Raw genomic sequence first — 19,173 nt, forward strand, 5'->3', positions numbered from 1 at the left:
ATTGTACAGAAAAGAGTTGGAGGCAACAGCCTCTAGAGACAGTGATTCATTCTGAGTCAAGGACACAAAATGGGACATGACAGAGGAAGCACCTCTCCCCTCTAATACACCCAAAAGAGCTTGTGCAAAAATTAAGTGAGCTCCATGCAAAGATCATAACACACACTTAAATAAAAGCTGATACTTGCTGCTTCTTACATGCTTTCCTCTTCTTTCCTATCCTAGTTTTATAGGGGAAAATATGAAGAGTGAATGATTTAAAAATGCTATTTGGTTCAGATTTTTTTTTTTGGTAATGTTTATTATTGATTTTATTGAGGGAGAGAGACAGAGTGAGAGTGGGGGTGGGACAGAGAGAGGAGGAGACACAATCCAAAGTAGGCTCCAGGCTCTGAGCTGTCAGCACAGAGCCGGATGCTGGGCTTGAACTCATGAACCGTGAGATCATGACCTGAGCTGAAGTCGGATGCTTAGACTGAGCTACCCAAGTGCCCCACGTTTTGGGTCTCTCATCTTAGGTTTTAAATATTCCAGAAACCTTTTTGTATCTCATGACCCTTTTGGGGAATGTAATTTTTTTACATATGCCCCGTAATGGAATGAACTGATTTCCACCGAAGCTCAAAGAAAATATGAATCAGTGGTGTTCAAATCCATCCCACAGTGATAAGCAAAATACCGCACGGACAGAAATACTTGATACAGAATCTTCAACTCTGCATATAACACAACCTTGTAGACAGTAAGAGAGAGCAGCACTGAAATTATGGATGTCGTGGGCCATGGGGTTGGGATAGAGTCTGAATCCTGGCTTTCCACTTTCTAACTGCTCCCGGGCACTAGGAAATGGAACACTCCCTGTGTGTTACCCCCTCTGCAAAATGGAGACAATGATATGTATCCTATCTCACAGGCTTCTACAGCACCAAGCTTGATCCCTTGTGTAAGAACCGGTTCTTGACACGTCTTTGTCTCCTACTTCTCTCCTCTGAATATAAAGGAAAGATCACAAAACGGAGTCCGAGATTATAAAGAGAAGTGGGCAACTCTTGCTTTAGCTGACCCAGCACAGCCTACTGGTGAGGCCGAGACACCTAGACACCTGGTCTGGCAAGGTCACAGGCTGTACGGGCAGAGCTGTGACAGCCTCATGAGAGTATGCTCTTGGCCAAAAACCCTTCTGCTGGCGAAACCCCAAGCACAATGGAATGGCATTTTTAATCATAATGAGGCTGAAATGTAAGTGGTTTCTGCTGAAAAAGCTTTGAAACAGTTCTTCTGTTCTTTAAAGAGAAAAATCTTCACTCAATAACTTTGGAAGAGACCATTCACATACTAGCTAATGAGTTGGTTTGTTTTCTTCCTTCCATTAATTTTAATATACCAATACCTTGCAATAAATACACCAGGTAATAATATTTTTTTAAAGTTCCTGTGCAAAAACTTCCCAGTACATCAACCTTATAAAGCAAGGAAGTTGTCCATATGCATATATGCTAAAGCAACAAAGAACTTTTTCATGTGGCTTTTAAAAATGCAGTACTGTCTAAAATGTTTCCCCTTTTTTCCCAGATGCACAGATCAAAGTATTGTTACTTGGAAATTAGCAAAAGCTAGCAGTCCTGCACAAACTCCAATTCTTTCTTTCTTTCTTTCTTTCTTTTTTTTTTAACTTCAAGGCTCTGGCATATGCAGTCCACATGGCTGAAGATGGAAGAAAAACCTGCGTATCTCGGTTGCTGCTCCTTTAACTCTACTGTAAAAAGGAAGCACGCGATGACAGCATGGGCCAGAACTGAATAGGAACTGTTTACTGCACACTTACCGGTATGAAACTCATTTATTTTATCAAAAGGTGAATGATGTATCCCCTTCCACAAAAGGATGGGGTAACAGAAACTACAACATCAAAGCAACATACCTACATAGGTTGTTTGGAATAGTCTATGTCACACCAATCATCATAGTTCCACCAGTCAGATAGATCATTAGTCATAATTACACTTTAGTGGAATTATAAAACGTGGGCTTCTTCACAAGGAATTCAGAGTAATTTACAGCACACTCCAAAATCATCTTTAAAACAAATTTAAAATTTACCTACATGATGCCTTTTATAAAGAGAACTTTTTGACTGCTTTTTCAGAAGAATGACTTTTTTTTTAAGTGTTAGTTTCTTTTTTTTATTAAAGTATAGTTGACAGTGTTAGTTTCTGTAAACATAGGCACACATATCCATTAAATCTTTTACATAATCATATTCTTTGTGATCTATTCAACTTGTACAAAGTAAGATTTCACAGTGAATTATAATAAGATGCTTTATACATAGATTATCAACAACTGTTAAATTAAAAAGATTTTAATGAATTTGAATGACTGAAGGCTTCCTTTGCTGTTGGCTTAATTATTCAGGCATCAGGATCTCTATTTCTCTTCTCCACCACCCCACCCCCAGCATTGCTATTTGTATTGCACAGTTCAGGTGACAAAGAAATTATTACAAGCAATGAGCCAGACATTGTGCTAGATACTTGGGGTACAAAAGTGAAGATGCATACAGTTCCAACCCTCTCGAACAGTCTAGTGAAACAATAAAAATAGTTCACACTGACTGCATGCTTATGGTGTATTTACGAGTGACAGAGGTGTTTTAAATAGATCTTATTTAATACCCACAATAGTCCCATGAAGTTGGTATTAATTTTACCCTGTTCCTGAGAGGTAGACAAATCAAACAATCTTTCTAAGCCCAAGATCACACAGCAATTACATGGCAGAGGTGGAATTTAAAAGCGTGCTGGCCTGGTTCACCATGGTATTAGTTAGACAGCCTCCCTAAACACATTATTTCCATATAAGCAGGGAACACCCACATAACGTAGGAGGTGATACTACCTAGGAAGCCGCCTGGGTGCTGTGGGTGCCGGAGGATGGCACTGTGCCCAGGCATCCAGGTGTGATGTCAAGACACTGCCAGGCAGACACACGATGAACAAAATATCCCTTTGCTTCCTTTAAAAGACCTGATAACTGGTAGGGTAGTTCTGACTTACAGATTTACAGCAGTAATTTCAAGAAATGCCAAGAATTCCCTCAGAGAAGATGCCGGAGAAGGAGACTTCATGCTGACTATCCAGCAGACTCAGGAATTACAACAGCGTGTTTTTTTATTTTAATTTTTAATGTTTGTTTATTTTTGAGAGAGAGAGAGAGAGAGAGAGCGCACGCATGAGCGGGAGAGGGGCGGGGAGAGGGGTGGACAGAGGATCCAAAGCAGGCTCTGTGCTGGCAGGAGCAAGCCCCATGTGGGGCTCAAACTCACAAACTGTGAGACCTTGAGCTGAGCTGAAGTCAGACACTCAACCGACTGAGCCCAACAAGGGCCCTACAACAGTCATCGCCATGGCAGCCAGCGTGGAGAGCAGTGTCTTCACTCTGTTATCTCCTCCTGAGCTGTTGCTCAGCTGGACTTATACCTGTTTTTTTTCTGCCCCCCAAAGTTGAAGAACTTTATTGAAAACTATGACTGATAGAAGCTCCAGATTTTTGCTTTACAGTCCACTGACAACATCTTCCAGATTTCCCTAGTAATGCCCATTCTTGTCACCATTTTAAAAACTCCAAGTTCCAAAACCAAATTCACAAAAACTTTGCTGGCAAAGATTCTGCTCAAAGATCTAGTCTTCCTACTACTACTTTTTCTAAAAAATTTCACACCAGTATCTTTTTTACTATATTCCCTATACTGCACATTACATTGCTGTGTGACATTTATTTTAGGACTAGAAGACTGCACATACCTCTTAATTCCCTTCACCTGTTATGTCCAACTTTCCACCCTCTCCATTCTGGCATCCATTAGTTTCTTTATTCTCTCTAGCTATCTATGTTCCTCATATTTATGAACAAAACTCATAGTTTACACATTCATTAGATGGTTAATTTTTGTGTTTTAGATTCCACACGTAAGTGAAGTCATTCAGTATTTCACTTCCCATAACGCCTTCAGGGTCCTTTCACATTGTCGTACGTAGCAAGATTTCATTTTTTGATGACTAACGTTCCATTGTTTTTACATACTGCGTCTTCCTTATCCATTCATCTATCAATGGACATTTAGATGGCTCCCATATCATAGCTATTTACAATAGCTAGTAAATATGCTGCAGTGAACATAAGAGTATATGTCTTTTTAAAGGTACATGTGTCTTTTTGAATTACTGGTTTTGTTTTCATTGGATAAATACCTGGAAGTGGAACTGCTGGGGTGTAAAATAGTTCTATTTTTCATTTTCTGAGGAACCACCATACTGGTGAAGCCAGAGTGGCTGCACCAGTTTATATTCTCACCACAGTGCACAGGGTTCCCTTTTCTTACATCCTCACCAAATACTTCTTGTCTTTTTGACATTAGCTATTCTGACAGGTGTGAGGTGACATATCAAATTGTGGCTTTGATTTGCATTTCCCTGCTGGTTAGTGATGTTGAGCATCTTTTCATGTGCCTGTTGGCCATCTGTATGTCTTCTTTGGAAAAATGTCTATTCAGGTCCTCTGTCCATTTTTTAATCAGTTTGTGTATTTTTTTGATACTGAGTTTTATGAGTTCTTTATAAATTTGGATGTTACGATCTCGCGGTCCGTGAGTTCGAGCCCCGCGTCAGGCTCTGGGCTGATGGCTCGGAGCCTGGAGCCTGTTTCCGATTCTGTGTCTCCCTCTCTTTCTGCCCCTTATCGGATATGTAATTTGCAACTACTTCTCTCATTCAGTAGGTTGCCTTTTCATTTTGTTGCTGGTTTCCTTCACTGTGCAAAAGCTTTTTAGTTTGAATATAATCCCATTTATTTTCACTCTTGTTGCCCTTGCCTGAGGAGACAGATCCAAAAAAATATCACTAAAACTGATGTCAAAGAGGTCACCCGCCTGTGTTTCCTTCTAGGTGTTTTATGCTTTTAGGTCTCATATCTAAGTCTTTAATCCATTCTGAGTTGATTTTCATACATGGTGTAAGAAAGTGACCCAGTTTCATTCCTTTGCATTTTGCTGTCCAGTTTTTCCAACACCATTTCTTGAAGAGACTGTCTTTTCCCCACTGGATGTTCTTGCCCACTTTGCCGGAAATTAATTAACCATGTAAGTGTGGGTTTATTTCTGGTCTCTCTATTCTGTTCCATTGATCTCTGTGTCTGTTTTTATGCCAGCGCCATACCGTTTTGATTATTATAGCTTTATAACACAGCTTGAAATGATACTTCCCACATTGTTCTTCTTTCTCAGGAATTGCTTTGGCTATTTGGGGTCTTCTGTGGTTTCATACAAATTTTAGGATTATTTTCTTCTAGTCCTGTGAAAAAATGCCATTGGTATTTTGATAGGAATTGTACTGAACCTGTAGACTGCTTTGGATCGTATGGCTATTGTAACACTGTCACATCTGTACCTTTTAAAGAATAAGCAGCTGCTCTTTTTTTTTTAACTCGTATTTAAGAAAACAGGGCTAGCTTTTTCATATTTAGTCACTTTCCTATCCCCAAGTCCTATTTCAAAACTTAGAGAAACACACACAGTTGTTCATTTAAAGCTCACCTACACTAGGTGAACTCTTCACACATTAGCACAGTACAGTCAGTGTGTGGCCCATGCTGCAGAAGCCATGTTCAACAATCATATTCACTCCTCAAGAAAACTTTAAGGCAAGAGCAAAGGCTTACTGTGATACAAGAAAAACAAAGCAGAGGTAGCAATAAGACAGCGGAAAGGGATCAGATGAGTAAGCAGCACAAAGATGAATAAATATTTTTTGTTACTAATCCTTGTAAAAAAGGTAGAGCTCAAAAAAGAGCACTGAATATCTACTTTCTCAAAGAAATACAAGACTTATAATAACTTTATTCCTGAAACAAAGTCTGCATGGACTTTAACTGACAGAATAATTCTCTCTCATTTTTTTCCATTACTAGTTTTTGAGCCTTGTTTTCAAACCCTTTTCTCCTGTTTCACTATGCCTTTGATTAGAGACATACCCAATAATCCCCACAGAACATATTAGAGGCATGCTTGGGTCTCTCCTTGGAAAGCAGTCATCATAACTTCTACTCAAACACAGGGCTAATTCCAAACTCAGGGACTGCTGCTCTGTACTAACAAACCTTCTAAGCAGTGAAACTGATTTAAGGCTAAAAACTTTGGAAATAATTCCCATTAAACAATGACCTCAAGGCAGTAGTTCTTCAAGCTGCAGATCAAATACATTCACGGTTCAGCAGAGTGCAGTTTACATTCATCTCTAAGTCTGAGATTACAGAATTATTAAGTGGTTTCCATACTGGTTTGAAGTTTGAGTAGTTTCACTGCGTGGACTTAAATATTTTCTTAAAAAACAGGAAACATTCTTTTGTGGACTTTCTAAGCTGATACAGAGCGAACAAGCACAAGAACCAATGGGAAAAAAAGCACAGTTAACAGATTTGTATCTTTTATATGCCATTTGCAATGAGAGAAGGGATTTCAGTGTAAGTTTTGAAAATGCCTAGAAGCTACTTTCTAAAATGGCACCATACTTGACATAAACGTTTTTATTTCTATACGAGGTATCCAATTCCTATAAAGGAAAAAACAACACAACTTCTACAGAAAACTGGAGTGATCTCCTGTTATGTGATAAAAGGGCCAGTTTTACCTCCTTATCAAAGTCATGCTCGATGTCTCTGATTACTCCATAGCAGTAATGGAGTGGTCGCCTCCCTCACAGCACGTCTGTGGCACACAGAGTAACTCTTTCTGAGAACATAAACACTGCACTACTAGAATCTCCTAGAAGGAATGGCTCTGGGACTGGTTTAGAAACCCACATAATTTCCTGTTAGCAGGAAGTTATTCTCTAAGGTTTGGGTTCACTCCATGGTAGTTTATGTACTAGAATATTCTATAAATCTCAGAGTCATCTGCCAAATGTTCTTAGTTAAGAATTTGTTGGTTGTTGGAGCGCCTGGGCGGCTCAATCGGTTCAGGTCATGATCTCGTGGTTTGTGAGTTCGAGCCCCACAACAGAGCTCTGTGCTGACAGAGTGGAGCCTGGAGCCTGCTTCAGATTCTGTGTCTCCCTCTCTCTCTCTGCCCCTCCCTCTGGTCACACTCTGTCTCTCTCTCTCTCTCAAAAGTAAATAAACATTAAAAAAAAAAGAATTCGTTGGTTGTTTTCAAATAGTCGAAAGTTCCACCTGCTAAGGTGGGTGCAACTTTTGTTCTCTTGTTTCCTTAAACTACAGAAGTGACTGACATTGAGTTTAGATGACACAGCACTTCCTAGGGGCTCGCTAAAGGATGCCCTTCCACAGCCAGTTTGTGCATGGGCAACCTCATGGTACATATATCTATTATTCATCATTAAATAAGCTGTGAACATTACTGAATAATCAGGCTTATTCATTATGCAAAAGAAACCAGGTACACCTGGTTTAAAAAAAAAAAAAAAAGCCTAAGGTGGGGGAGGGGGGCAGAAACCCTTTCCTTTGTATTTTCCTACTTTCAAAAGCCCAGAGATGAGTCACAACTCTAGGAGCGAGCTAGTGTACAGAACTCTATTAAATCAACAAATACATTTCAAAATCTCTAGTGAACATCACAGCTTTCATTTCCCTGTTCTCACTGATAGTAAGCACTGTGGAAAAAGCTTCTGTTAGTAGACCAATCTGTCACTCAATTACCATTATTATGGTATAGTTAGAATAGGAGCATCCTTCTTTCTTAACGCATCTGTTCATCTTAAAAAGAATGTACTCCAAGAGTCATATGGTTTACTAGCATTACAAGTGATTTACGTCATCCAACATACACCTTCTATAGCTGCTTTCTGAAGAGGCTGAAACATGACATTCTTTTAAGAGGCCCCATAAAAAATTGCTTTTCTTCTAGGTCAACCTTCTTTGGCAAGCAACTGAATTCAGTAAGTAACTCCCCGAAATAAGATTCCTACCTCCAACCGCAGGCAGAGATATTCTAGCACCTGTTTCTTAAGCCTTCAAGTTCCTGTACTGTGCTTGCAGAATCACATTTAGACATAAGAGACGCATATTTGAAAACTCTGGTTGTGCGTGTGTGTGTGTGTGTGTGTGTGTGTCCCCACATAGTATCTCCTAGCTATTGTAAAGAGGCGTCCTTATTAGCTAAGTCTCCAAGAGAAGTTCCGTTCTCTGAGGAAAGGCAGTGCCAGCAGCTGCATGCTTCATCTGACTCTGTCCTTGATGGTTCTTACCATTAGACAGCTTTGGTTTAAATTTTTTTTTGTAATGTTTATTTATCTTTGAGAGAGAGAGACACACAGCATGAGTAGAGGAGGGGCAGAGAGAGAGAGAGAGAGAGAGAGGGAGACACTGGACCCAAAGCAGACTCCAGGCTCTGAGCTGTCAACACAGAGCCTGATGTGAGGCTTGAACTCACGAACTGCGAGATCATGACCTGAGCCAAAGTCGAACGCTTAACCAACCGAGCCACCCAGGCGCCCCTAGACAGCTTTGGTTTATGAGAAAGGAGTTCGAAAAAAGGTAGCAAGTACACAAACACCACGGAAGGACAGCTACGGATTTATTTTTCTCTGAAAGACTCAACTGAATTCCCTTTCCAACGCCACCTTCACCGTATTAAAAAACAAACCAGAAAAGAAAACAACTCCCCCTCCCCCACAAAACCCACAAACAAGATGGAGAAAAGGGCTGATTTTTCTCTCGGATTCAACGTCCTCACCTTCACAGATGACCCTGTCTCCAAACTTTCAAAGCCCTCTCTGGTCGTCTCACCCACTTCTTTATGAAGATTCACCCAATACAACAAGATAGAAAGGCCACCCGTGCTTCCCAACCCTTTATTTCAGCTGTTCTCAGAGACTCAGTCCGAGACCAGGGCGGAGCACTGCTTCAGGCAGCCTGTTTCTTTCTTCGGACAATTTGCAGCTTCCTCCTCTTGCTCCTACATCTTCCTATGGCAAAAGCTAACCTACCTACCACGGGCCTGTGTCCCGCCAGGGCCGTGAGCCTTGTGAGCCGGGATGGCGCCCAGGGGAGTGTGAAACTGCTTCCGTCTCCTGGGCTGTCCGTAACTCCAGGCTTGAGAGTTGCGGTCACCTCGACTGTTGGGAGGGACCCTCCTCAGAGCCCAGGGCAGATCCGCCTGCCTCTCACACTCTCTGACACCCTATTGACCAGTGCACAGAGGAAGCCTCTCCGAACACAGGGCCAAGGTTTTAGAGGTGATGAGAAACCCAGAGACAGAAATTAACCTGCAAGGCTCTACTCACCGCTGAACCCTGAGTGCTGACGAACAGATGCCCACTTCCTTACCCATGCCGGCGTTTACCAGGGCACACAAAGAAGATGCGCCAGTAAATAACTAACTGAGTTGCCAAAGCAGAAAAGCAGCCAGGCAGTGTTTCGTGGACTGTGTCTTCTACCCAACGACCACTTCTGTCACCGTGTACCAGCCACTGCCACTCCTGCCATCCGCTGCTGTAACGTGCAGCCTGACAGACAATGCCACTCCTCGGCACCACAAGCACTCACAGTGGTCAAGTTCCCTTGGCTTCTCTTTTATCCCAACACCCAACACCACTGCCACCACCACAACACACGTCTGGCTGTGCCACTGCTAAAACGACAGGTAAGAATGAGTGGCAAATGACCAGCATAATAAGGTGCCATGGTTGGACAAGCCTCAGTGAGCAAGGTAGAACAGGCAAGACAAAGGAGACTGGCTGCACTTGAGAAGGCCCCCAAAGGCAAAAGACTGGTAAACAAGATTTCATTTAGTTTAAAAAGTCCAATTGTATACGGGCTTCTAGGCTTCTAGGGTCCAGAGCTGGATGGCATTCTGGTCAGCGTACCTCTGGTATCAGACATGAAAACAGGGCTGCAGATCAGAGCCAGAGGCAGGATGGGGCCAGTTGTTGGGTGAATGGTTCAGACTTGAGACAAAGCATATGTCATAGAAGAAAGAAGACGACAAGGAAATCAAGTTGTTAGCAACACAACTTCAAAATGAAGGAATCAAGAACTCCACCGAGGTGGGAGGGACCAGGCAAAGTAAGAAGAGTGGCTAACACCAACAGAGAGCTAGATAAACTCTGGTCTTTGGCCTAAGCTGAAGATTCTTCTTACTACAGGATCTGCTAAAGACAGATTAGAAACAAGTAACTGGGAGCACCCGGTTGATGTCCAGAGTGGGCAGGTGAGACAAAGCTACACCTTCTGGCAGGCAGACCCTGCTAAGCAAATAGACAGAGACTGAATAGGGCCCGCTAGCATTTCCATAGGAGTGTATGAGTCCAAAATAGCTGCCCAAATTTGGCATTGGAAGTGGCCATATTCCCAAGTGAAGTCCCCTAGCAGAGGGATCATGCCTGGAATGCGGAGATAGCTTGTCAAAGTGGAAAGAATGTGGAGATGAGAATCAGACAGAGTTTGCAACTCATTCTGTCTCTCACTAGCTGATTCTGGGTGGGTTACTTAACTTCTCTGAACCTCAATTTCCTCATCTGTAAAGTTAAGTTGTCAATAGGTTTTGTATAACAGAACAATAGGTTCTGTAATAATTAAATTAGAGAGCCTCTGTACCGTGCCTAACAGAATCCCTAATTCAATACATGATTGTTCTTACAAATACTTGCAGTAGCATTACTCATGGAAACACTCCTTATATATGTGGTCAGTGGTAACAATGACAGTAATAATAATCCTACCAACAATAGTATGGGCAACTTCAGATTTAACAAGCTAATCTGTTTCTGGTTACACCGGAGAGTCAAACCATGGTTGCTTCTAATGGAATTTCCACCTTTACCCCGAGGGCTGATGTTATACCACTGAGTTCTACACCACACAAATCAAATCATCACATCCTTCACTTCCCTCCCACACTCCTTTCCTCAATTCATTTATCAGCACTGACCCTACTGTCCTAGCAATCACTTGGTAGGGAGTTAGCGTTGGTATAGGCAGCAGCTCTTAGGAAGTGGTAAATACAAGTCCGGGTGGTTACTACAAAGGGTCTTGATATGAGAAGGAGGACAAAACTTTTGTTTTTATTTTTCTTTAAAGAAGGCTTCCCGCTCAGCGTGAAACCCAACACAGGGCTTGAATTCACGACCCTGAGATCAAGACCTGGGCTGAGATCAAGAGTCAGATGCCCAAGCAACTGAGCCACCCAGGCTCCTGAGGACAGAACTTTTAAAAAGCAGGATATGGTAATCCACAAGTTGTACCTTCTCTTTTGAGTCATCTGCATTTGTATACCACTTTATAGCTCTTATACATGAACTATCTTATTCAACTTCAAAATAACTCTAAAGTAAACAGGATAAATGCTATTATTTCTGGTTTACAGATACGGTAAATGAAGCTCAGAAAAGTTTCAGTGATTTACTCCAGGTCATGCACCATGGAGTGGTGGTACCAGGTTAGAACTCGGATTTTTGGATTTGTAGCTTGGTACTTGACCACTGTAATTGTTTTATAACCTGTGGTTCATGCAGCAGGTACATTTAGTTTTTTAATCTCTTTATATTTAGTATTTTTCTCACTTGATTTTTTTAAAAAATTATTTTAAGTTTATTTATTTATTTTGAGAGAGACAGACACAGTGTGAGCAGGGGAGGGGCAGAGAGAGAGGGAGAGAGAGAGAACCCCAAGCAGGCTCTGCACTGTCAGTGCCGATCTCATGAACCATGAGACTAAGCCACCCAGGTGCCCCCTCACTTGATTTAAGTTTATTTATTTTGAGAAAGAGAGAAAGAGAGAGAAAGAATGAGCAGGGGAGAGGGAGAGGGAGAGAGAGAACCCCAAGCAGGCTCTGCACTGTCAGCATAGAGCCCAACACAGGGCTCAATCTCACAACTGTGAGATCATGACCTGAGCTGAAATCAAGAGTCAGACGTTCAACCAACTGAGCCACCCGAGAGCCCTGTGATATTTTTCTCACTTGAAAGAAAGCTCTGATTTCTTAGAAATGTAACCGGCTTCTGAAATGGCTTTATTTCATCTTGTTAATTTTCTAAGTATAGAATTTATTTATATTTATGGAAAAGTAATCTTCTTAAAGTGGATAATTATTTGTTATTATTCAAATTGATTTTCATGTTTCCCAGTTATTTTTAATTGAAAATAGTATGTGTATTGTATTTTTTATTATTATTTTTAAATGTTTATTTATTTTTGAGACAGAGAGAGACAGAGAGCAAGTGAGAAAGGGGCAGAGAGAAAGGGACACACAGAATCTGAAGCAGGCTCCAGGCTCTGAACTGTCAGCACAGAACCCAATGCAGGGCTCAAACTCATGAACACTGAGATCGTGACCTGAGCTGAAGTCGTATGCTTAACCAACTGAGCCACCCAGGTGCCCCATGTACTGTATTATGGTGGAAATATTTCCTTTCAGGGGCTAGTAAATGATATACTCCACTGCCATGAGGCATAAATTATTCATTATAAAAAATGCTTTTATGAGTAAGATCATAGGAGGCTTACTGTGGTGGCTTAGGGTTCTATGGGGGCTCATATTTTAATTTTTTTTTTAATGGCAACTTTGTTTCTTACAAGCTAACAAAATACAATTCTCAGTGAAAATAAATGTATTGTATTATTAAAATGGGCCAGCTATGGAAATCAAGAGTGCATCATATATTATTTGTTAGCCAGTGTGACATTTCTAGCGCAGCAGGCAGTTCAGGCAATTTTAAAGTTTTAAAAATTGTGTAGTCTGGCAATTCTAATCATTCTAATCCAATACACATTGTTTTACATTGAATTCAACATCTAAACAGGTATCTTTGTACCAGTAGCTATCCTTCCAGATTGCTCAATATCCTCTGTTAATTTTATGGTCTTAAATGTATAATACAAACACATATGTTTTAATTCCTTTTTCAGAGCAAATCCTCTCCTGTCACATACGTTTTGTGTCTAAACAACATTTCAGCACAGATTTGTTACCAAATACGAGGTCCCTACCTGAAATAAACATTTTTGGTCAACTGGGAATGAATGATGCTTTGTTCACTACAAAAATGGATTCAGAGAGGCAATATTCAAGGTGAACAGAATGAAGGAAACCACCTTATCCTTACTAGTCAAGGAAGCAAAGGCTTTCCATCCTATTCTTTGGCTTTTTTGCTTTGCCATCCAAACATGATCACTTACCAAGTGGCAAAAACGCAAGACGATTTCCAGCCATGGAGAGCTCATTGAGGCTGGGCAGCTGGCAGAGATGACGGGGCACACACCATAGACGATTTCGGTCCACAGTGAGGTACTGCAGAGAAAGGCACAGGTGAAGCCTCTCGGGTAAAGTTAGCAAACGATTGGTAGAAATGTCTAGTGTCTGCAGCTCCTTCAAATCGCCAACCTCTACAACCAAAATCAAAATTAAGATAAATCGCATTCTGATTAAATTAAGTGAATAAAATGAATCAATACTGTAACAGTTCAAACAAATAAAATCAGTAGCTGCCATGATTTCCAGAAACATGAATGCTGAAGTATGCAAATAATCCAACAGAGGTAGGTGTCTTTAAATTAGCCTGCCAACGTTTTTTTCTTAATGGAAAAGAGGGCTAGCTTGGAAAGGGGAGAGATACAAGGTAGTGAACATGAGCCAGAAGTCTGTTACTAGGGCTTCTGCTTCTTGATGAAATCGAAAGTTGTTGCTAGTGTGGGAAAAGAACAGTTACAGTCACTTCAAGGTGAAGTGACTTTGCTACTTTTGTGACTTCTATCTAAGTAAACAGTAGGAGACTTAAAAATATATAGTATCCCAGGGAGTGCATCTTGTTCATATGAACTAAACAGAAAAACTTTTGGACAAAAAATTAGGATGTCTTTTGGAAATTTTCACCATGGTGAAGAATATAATAAGATTAAATTATCGGTAGGTAACATTTTTAGATATTGTCCAAGCATGTGGTTCTTTATTACAAACCCACTCAAAGTGTACACATCCTATGAAGATTTACTTTAATTCCACCCAAATGAAGTCCTTCCATTTACTTCAATATGCCCTCATTGGCAATACCCATAGTTGTAATCTGTTCCACGGGGAGTACAATCATGCCAAGTCTGAAGGTTGGGAGGTTGTTACAAGGTACTTTGTCCTTCTCAGTTAAAACCACCCCCAAGCCTCTCTGGGCAGGGTAAGTTCTGCTAAGTGATCTCTAAGGAAAGGACATTTATTCCGTCAGGACAGCACAATCCACTCAAGCCTCTACAGGAAGCCCTGTGTAGGGCAAGTCTACTTCTTCCTCATCATGAACTTCCAAGTTGAAGACCTCAGCGGCCATCTCTTGGCCTTCTCTAACCCTGACCCTGTTCCTCTCAGGGTAAGGTTTCCTGCTACTTTACTGCACCCCATTGGGCACATCCCAGTTTGTTCAGGGCTAGGGTTAGTATTAGCAATGTCTTCTCTACTGGACAGAAAGTCTTCTACCCTCTTGGATGCCCAGTTATACAGATTACCTTTTCTTACTGCTACAGACCAGGGGTTGGCAAACTAGGGCTCTTCGGCAAACTCTGGCCCATGGTGCACTTCTGTACTGCTTCCAAGCTAAAACTGGCTTCTACATTTTGTTTTTATTATTTTTTTAATTTTAGACACAGAGAGAGTACCAACAGGGGGAAAGGGGCAGACAGAGAGAGAGAGAGAAAGAGAGAGAGAGAGAGAGAGAGAGAGAGAGAGAGAGAGAGAGAATCTTAAGCAGGCTCCATGCTCAGTGCAGAGCCCAATGCGGGACTCAATCCCACAACCCTGGGATCATGATCTGAGCCAAATTCAAGAGTTGGATGCTTAATGGACTAAGCCACCCAGACACCCAAGTTTTTATGTTTTTAAAAGGTGATTGGGGTGCTTGGGTGGCTTAGTCTGTTAAGTGTTTGATTCTTATATTCAGCTGCAATCATGATCCCAGGGTCATGGGATTGAGCCCCACAATCGGGCTCTGTGCTCAGCATGGAGACTACTTGGGATTCTCTCCCTCCTGCCTCTGTCCCTCCCCTACTTGCATGTGCTCACTCTCTTGCTCTCTCTCTCTCTTTCTCAATAAATAAATAGATAGATAAAGATAAATAAGTAATAAAAGGTGGCAAGAAAAACCCAACAAAGGCAAAAAAGAATACATGGCAGAGACCGTATGTGGCCTGCAAAGCTTAAAAATATTCACTATCTTGCCATTTACGGAAAAAGTTGGTCACTCTTTGTTAGAGACGGCTACCTGGAGTATTTTTAGTAACTATTTTTAATAAAAAATAGTACTAGTACAAAATGTATTAATTTCTAGTTATTTTTATATTACAAGGGATTTATGCTAGGAAATTCATACTTTATTCCACAATTTCCCTAATACTGGACAACGTATGCATTTGCAAAAGGGCAGGGAGGATTCAGGGAACAGTCTGTGATGCTTAATTGGAGTTTTGTTCTATTTGAACCAAACTGGTGCACACAGGAGTCAATTTCATTCTTGGTTCCATTAGCACAGCATTTCATTTAGGTATATCTGCCTATCTACCTACCTAATTCACACCAAAAAATGTTTCTGATTTGGGTAGTATGGGGTGAGGAAGTTGAGGGAAGAATCATTATGTTCTAGAACTGAGTAAATAGCACCAAGAAGCTTTCCTGACATCACTTTATAAAGTGATTATAGAAGTGAAATGGGATGGAAATACAACCAATCAGCTACAAACCACAGGGCAAGGTGCCAGAGAAAAAAGAGACCAGGTCTCCACCACTGAGAATTGCATTACGTATAAAAGACAATGCATGACAGGAGGTCAGAGAAAGAGGAGGTAGATGAGGGGCTGGAGAAGCTTTTGCAAAGCCTGGAGGAGACAACAACTTGAATAGGTGAAAAGAAAAATGGATATAGCATTCCCAGCAGGGGGCGGGGGTGGGACTGAAAGATCTGGAAAGGCATGGAAGTGAAATAACAAATACAGCACACACAATGGGCTATTTGGAACCTAACAAATATCTATGGGAGAAGAGTAGGAAATAAGTTCAATGTGAAAGGCTTCATGGGGGCATGAGTAGTAATGAATAGTGGGTAGAGAAGCTTGGGTTTACTGTAGTGAGAACACGACATTTCCTGAAGATTCTTGAAGACGAATAGCACTCTTTTGAAAAAACTAGAACGATGGATATATAAAAAGCAATGGAATGGAAAGAGATTCTAGGCTGAGAAAACAAGTAGACATTTGATGAGAACAGAGGCAGCGTGACAAATTCAAAGAATTCCAGAAACATTTTAAGAAAAGCATCAAGTATGCTTGATTAGAAACAGAAAATAGTGAAATAAAAACTGGTCAAGGATAATTTTAGCGTTTCTAGATTATTACACTCTAAGTATGGTGATGCCAATGTCAAAAACTTTATTTTTTATGAAAAGACTAAAATTATACCAATACTTTTGAATTGCAGCATCTATTAAACCATGTATTTAAAGAAATTTGAAAAATCTATCAAAAATCACATGGGAGCAAGCAAAATAAATTATTTTAATCATTATTTCCAAAATAATTAAAGTTGTAAAAAAGTATTTTGATGTGGCTGCAAAAATTACGAAGGCTTGCCATTATCTACCATTTTGATTCATCATTGCCTTATTGTATCGTGAGATGGGGAAATAATACGTGATTATGATTTAAAATTTTCCATAACGTGATGATTTACTTTTTACAGTGGTAACAGATCAATATTTATACTCTGCTTTCGTAGACATGCACACATATTTCAGATACTAAAATTAATAACATTTCTGACAAAAAAAAAGGGAAACACAATACTGTCAGTACCAAAGGTCAAAGGACTAGGAACTGGAAGGATACGAAAAGCTGACATTTCTTACTTTCTATATGAGATGAATAAAAAGCATTTTATTAAATCTGAAACATGCAGGACTGCATATATTAAATGAACAAATACAACAAAAGGATGTTATTCTTAGTAGCTTATTATTTAGGCCTTTCAAACTGTTGCAAAAAACTCAAACTGTTATTTCAACTGAAGTACTGAGTTGAGTACTATGTATAATGTGTTTGGAAAATTATTTTGTCATACTATGAAAGTATGTGAGGAAGAGAAACAAAATTAAATAGCTTCTAGGCAGACTCAATTAAGCCTGATTTTCATGACCATTTTATACCAGGACACAAATCTAAGACTACACATGGTTATCTTAACTTCAATAATTGATTAAAAAATATACTTGCTTAAGCTCAGCCAACGGAAAATACATTTTTGGAAAGTAATGGAGTCAAACAAAAAATCTGAGAATTTAACATTTTTTTAAGTTTATGTATTTATTTTGAGAGGGAGAGGGAGAGGGAGAGGGAGAGGGAGAGGGAGAGGGAGAGGGAGAGGGAGGGAGGGAGAGAGAGAGAGAGAGAGAGAGAGAATCTAAGGCAGGCTTTGCGCTGTCCGTGTAGAGCCCAATGTGGGACTCAAACTCATGAACCATGAGATCATGACCTGAGCTGAAGTGGGACACTTAACTGACTGAGCCACCCAGGTGCCCCTAAGATTCTAACTTAAACAAAAGAAACAGGAAATAAGCCTGGGGATAGCAATACTTCAGGAGAAATAAAGAAACAGAATCGTAAGTGTGGACTCAAGCTAAAAACTAGGCAACTGTCAGCCAAACATAAACCTAGCAAATGTGGTCAAGTCGGAAGATTACACTGAGGCCAGGACAATAGGATGCTCTTAAGTAACTCTGCTGCTCTTCCTTCATTCCTGAAAATCTGAGATTCCTGCTTTTATCAGTTCAGTCAGACTGAAAAACTTAGTGTTTCTTGTAGAGCAGGTATGCTGACAACAACTTCTCTTAGTTCTCCTTTATCTGGAAGTGCCATTATCACTGTAATTTCCTAAAGATTATTTTCATTAGATATAGAATTCTAGGTTGGCCATTCTTTTCTCTCAGTACATCTTTAAAGATGTTCCACTGTCCTCCAGCTTCCATGGTGTCCAAGGAAAACCCCACAGGTACTTGAATCATTTCTTTAAGTACTTTCAAGATGTGTTCTTTGACTTTAGTCATTAACAGACTGACTATATCTGTACATGACTTTCTTTGGATTTATCCTAGTTGGGGTCACAGCTGAGTTTTTTAAGTAAACTCGACACTCAATTTGGGGCTTGAACTCACGACCCCAAGATCAAGAGTTACATGCTCTACCAATGGAGCCAGCCAGGCCCCCTTAGCTGCGCTTTTTAAACCTATAAATTTAGGTCTTTCATCAAATTTTCTAAGTTTTAGCCATTATGCCTTCAAATTTAAGAGTTATTATAACTGAGTAATCTAATAGACTACTTACTTTTCTTCTTTTAAGTTAAGATATGCATGACTGCTGAAGGCAAAAAACAAAGCATTATCTGGTATGATTTTCAATGTATGAAGATGTACTACTTCTGATAAGTATGACACAAAGGTCAGTGGAGGAAAGCAAAAGGAGTTTCCACAAAGATTTTGAAAGATACATATAATGTGACTTCTAATGCAATAAGCCAAAAATAAAATAAGTTTTAAAAGAGAGAAGCCTATAAAGCCAATAAATGAATTAAAATAGAATACTAAAACATATTTAAACAACAGGAAAGACAGGAAAGAGGGAATAAAGAAACAAAACTAGAGGTTACAAACAGGAAACTAATAATAAAATGGTAGGCCTAAATCTAAAGAGGTCAATAATAACATTAAAAGGAAATAGCCCAGGGGCGCCTGGCTGACTCAGAGAAGCACATGACTCTTGATCTTGGGGTTGTGAGTTCAAGCACCACATGGGATGTAGAGATTACTTAAATAAAAAACCACAAACCAGATTTTAAAACAAAGACTGTAACAAGAGATAAATAAGGGCATTATATCCTAATTAAGGGGGTTATCCATCAAGAAGATCTAACAGTTGTAAATATGTATGCCCCCAACTTTGGAGTACCCAAATATATAAATAAATTAGTAATAAACATGAACTCATTGATAATAATACCATAATACTAGGAGGCCTTATCACCTCACTTACAGCAATGGACTGATCTTCTAAGCAGAAAATCAACAAGAAAACAATGGTTTTGAATGACACAGTGGACTGGATGGACTTAACAAATATATTCAGAACATTTCATCCTAAAGC

General features: G+C 40.1%; 1 protein-coding gene across 6 annotated transcripts in view; it reads right to left on the bottom strand.

Annotated features, from left to right (window-relative positions):
- Nucleotides 1-19,173, bottom strand: part of LRRC28 (leucine rich repeat containing 28) — a 179,139-nt gene that overhangs the window by 45,896 nt on the left and 114,070 nt on the right. For 5 of the 6 annotated variants that reach the window (XM_049614028.1, XM_049614031.1, XM_049614027.1 and 2 more), the window contains exon 6: nucleotides 13,189-13,395. The exons of the other annotated variant lie outside the window; for it this stretch is intronic. In XM_049614028.1, coding sequence (XP_049469985.1) covers nucleotides 13,189-13,395 — 207 coding nt within the window. The remainder of the gene's footprint in view (nucleotides 1-13,188; nucleotides 13,396-19,173) is intronic. 6 annotated transcript variants of the gene reach the window in all.

Source organism: Panthera uncia (assembly GCF_023721935.1).
Source record: "Panthera uncia isolate 11264 chromosome B3 unlocalized genomic scaffold, Puncia_PCG_1.0 HiC_scaffold_1, whole genome shotgun sequence".
Taxonomy (NCBI): Eukaryota; Metazoa; Chordata; class Mammalia; order Carnivora; family Felidae; genus Panthera; species Panthera uncia.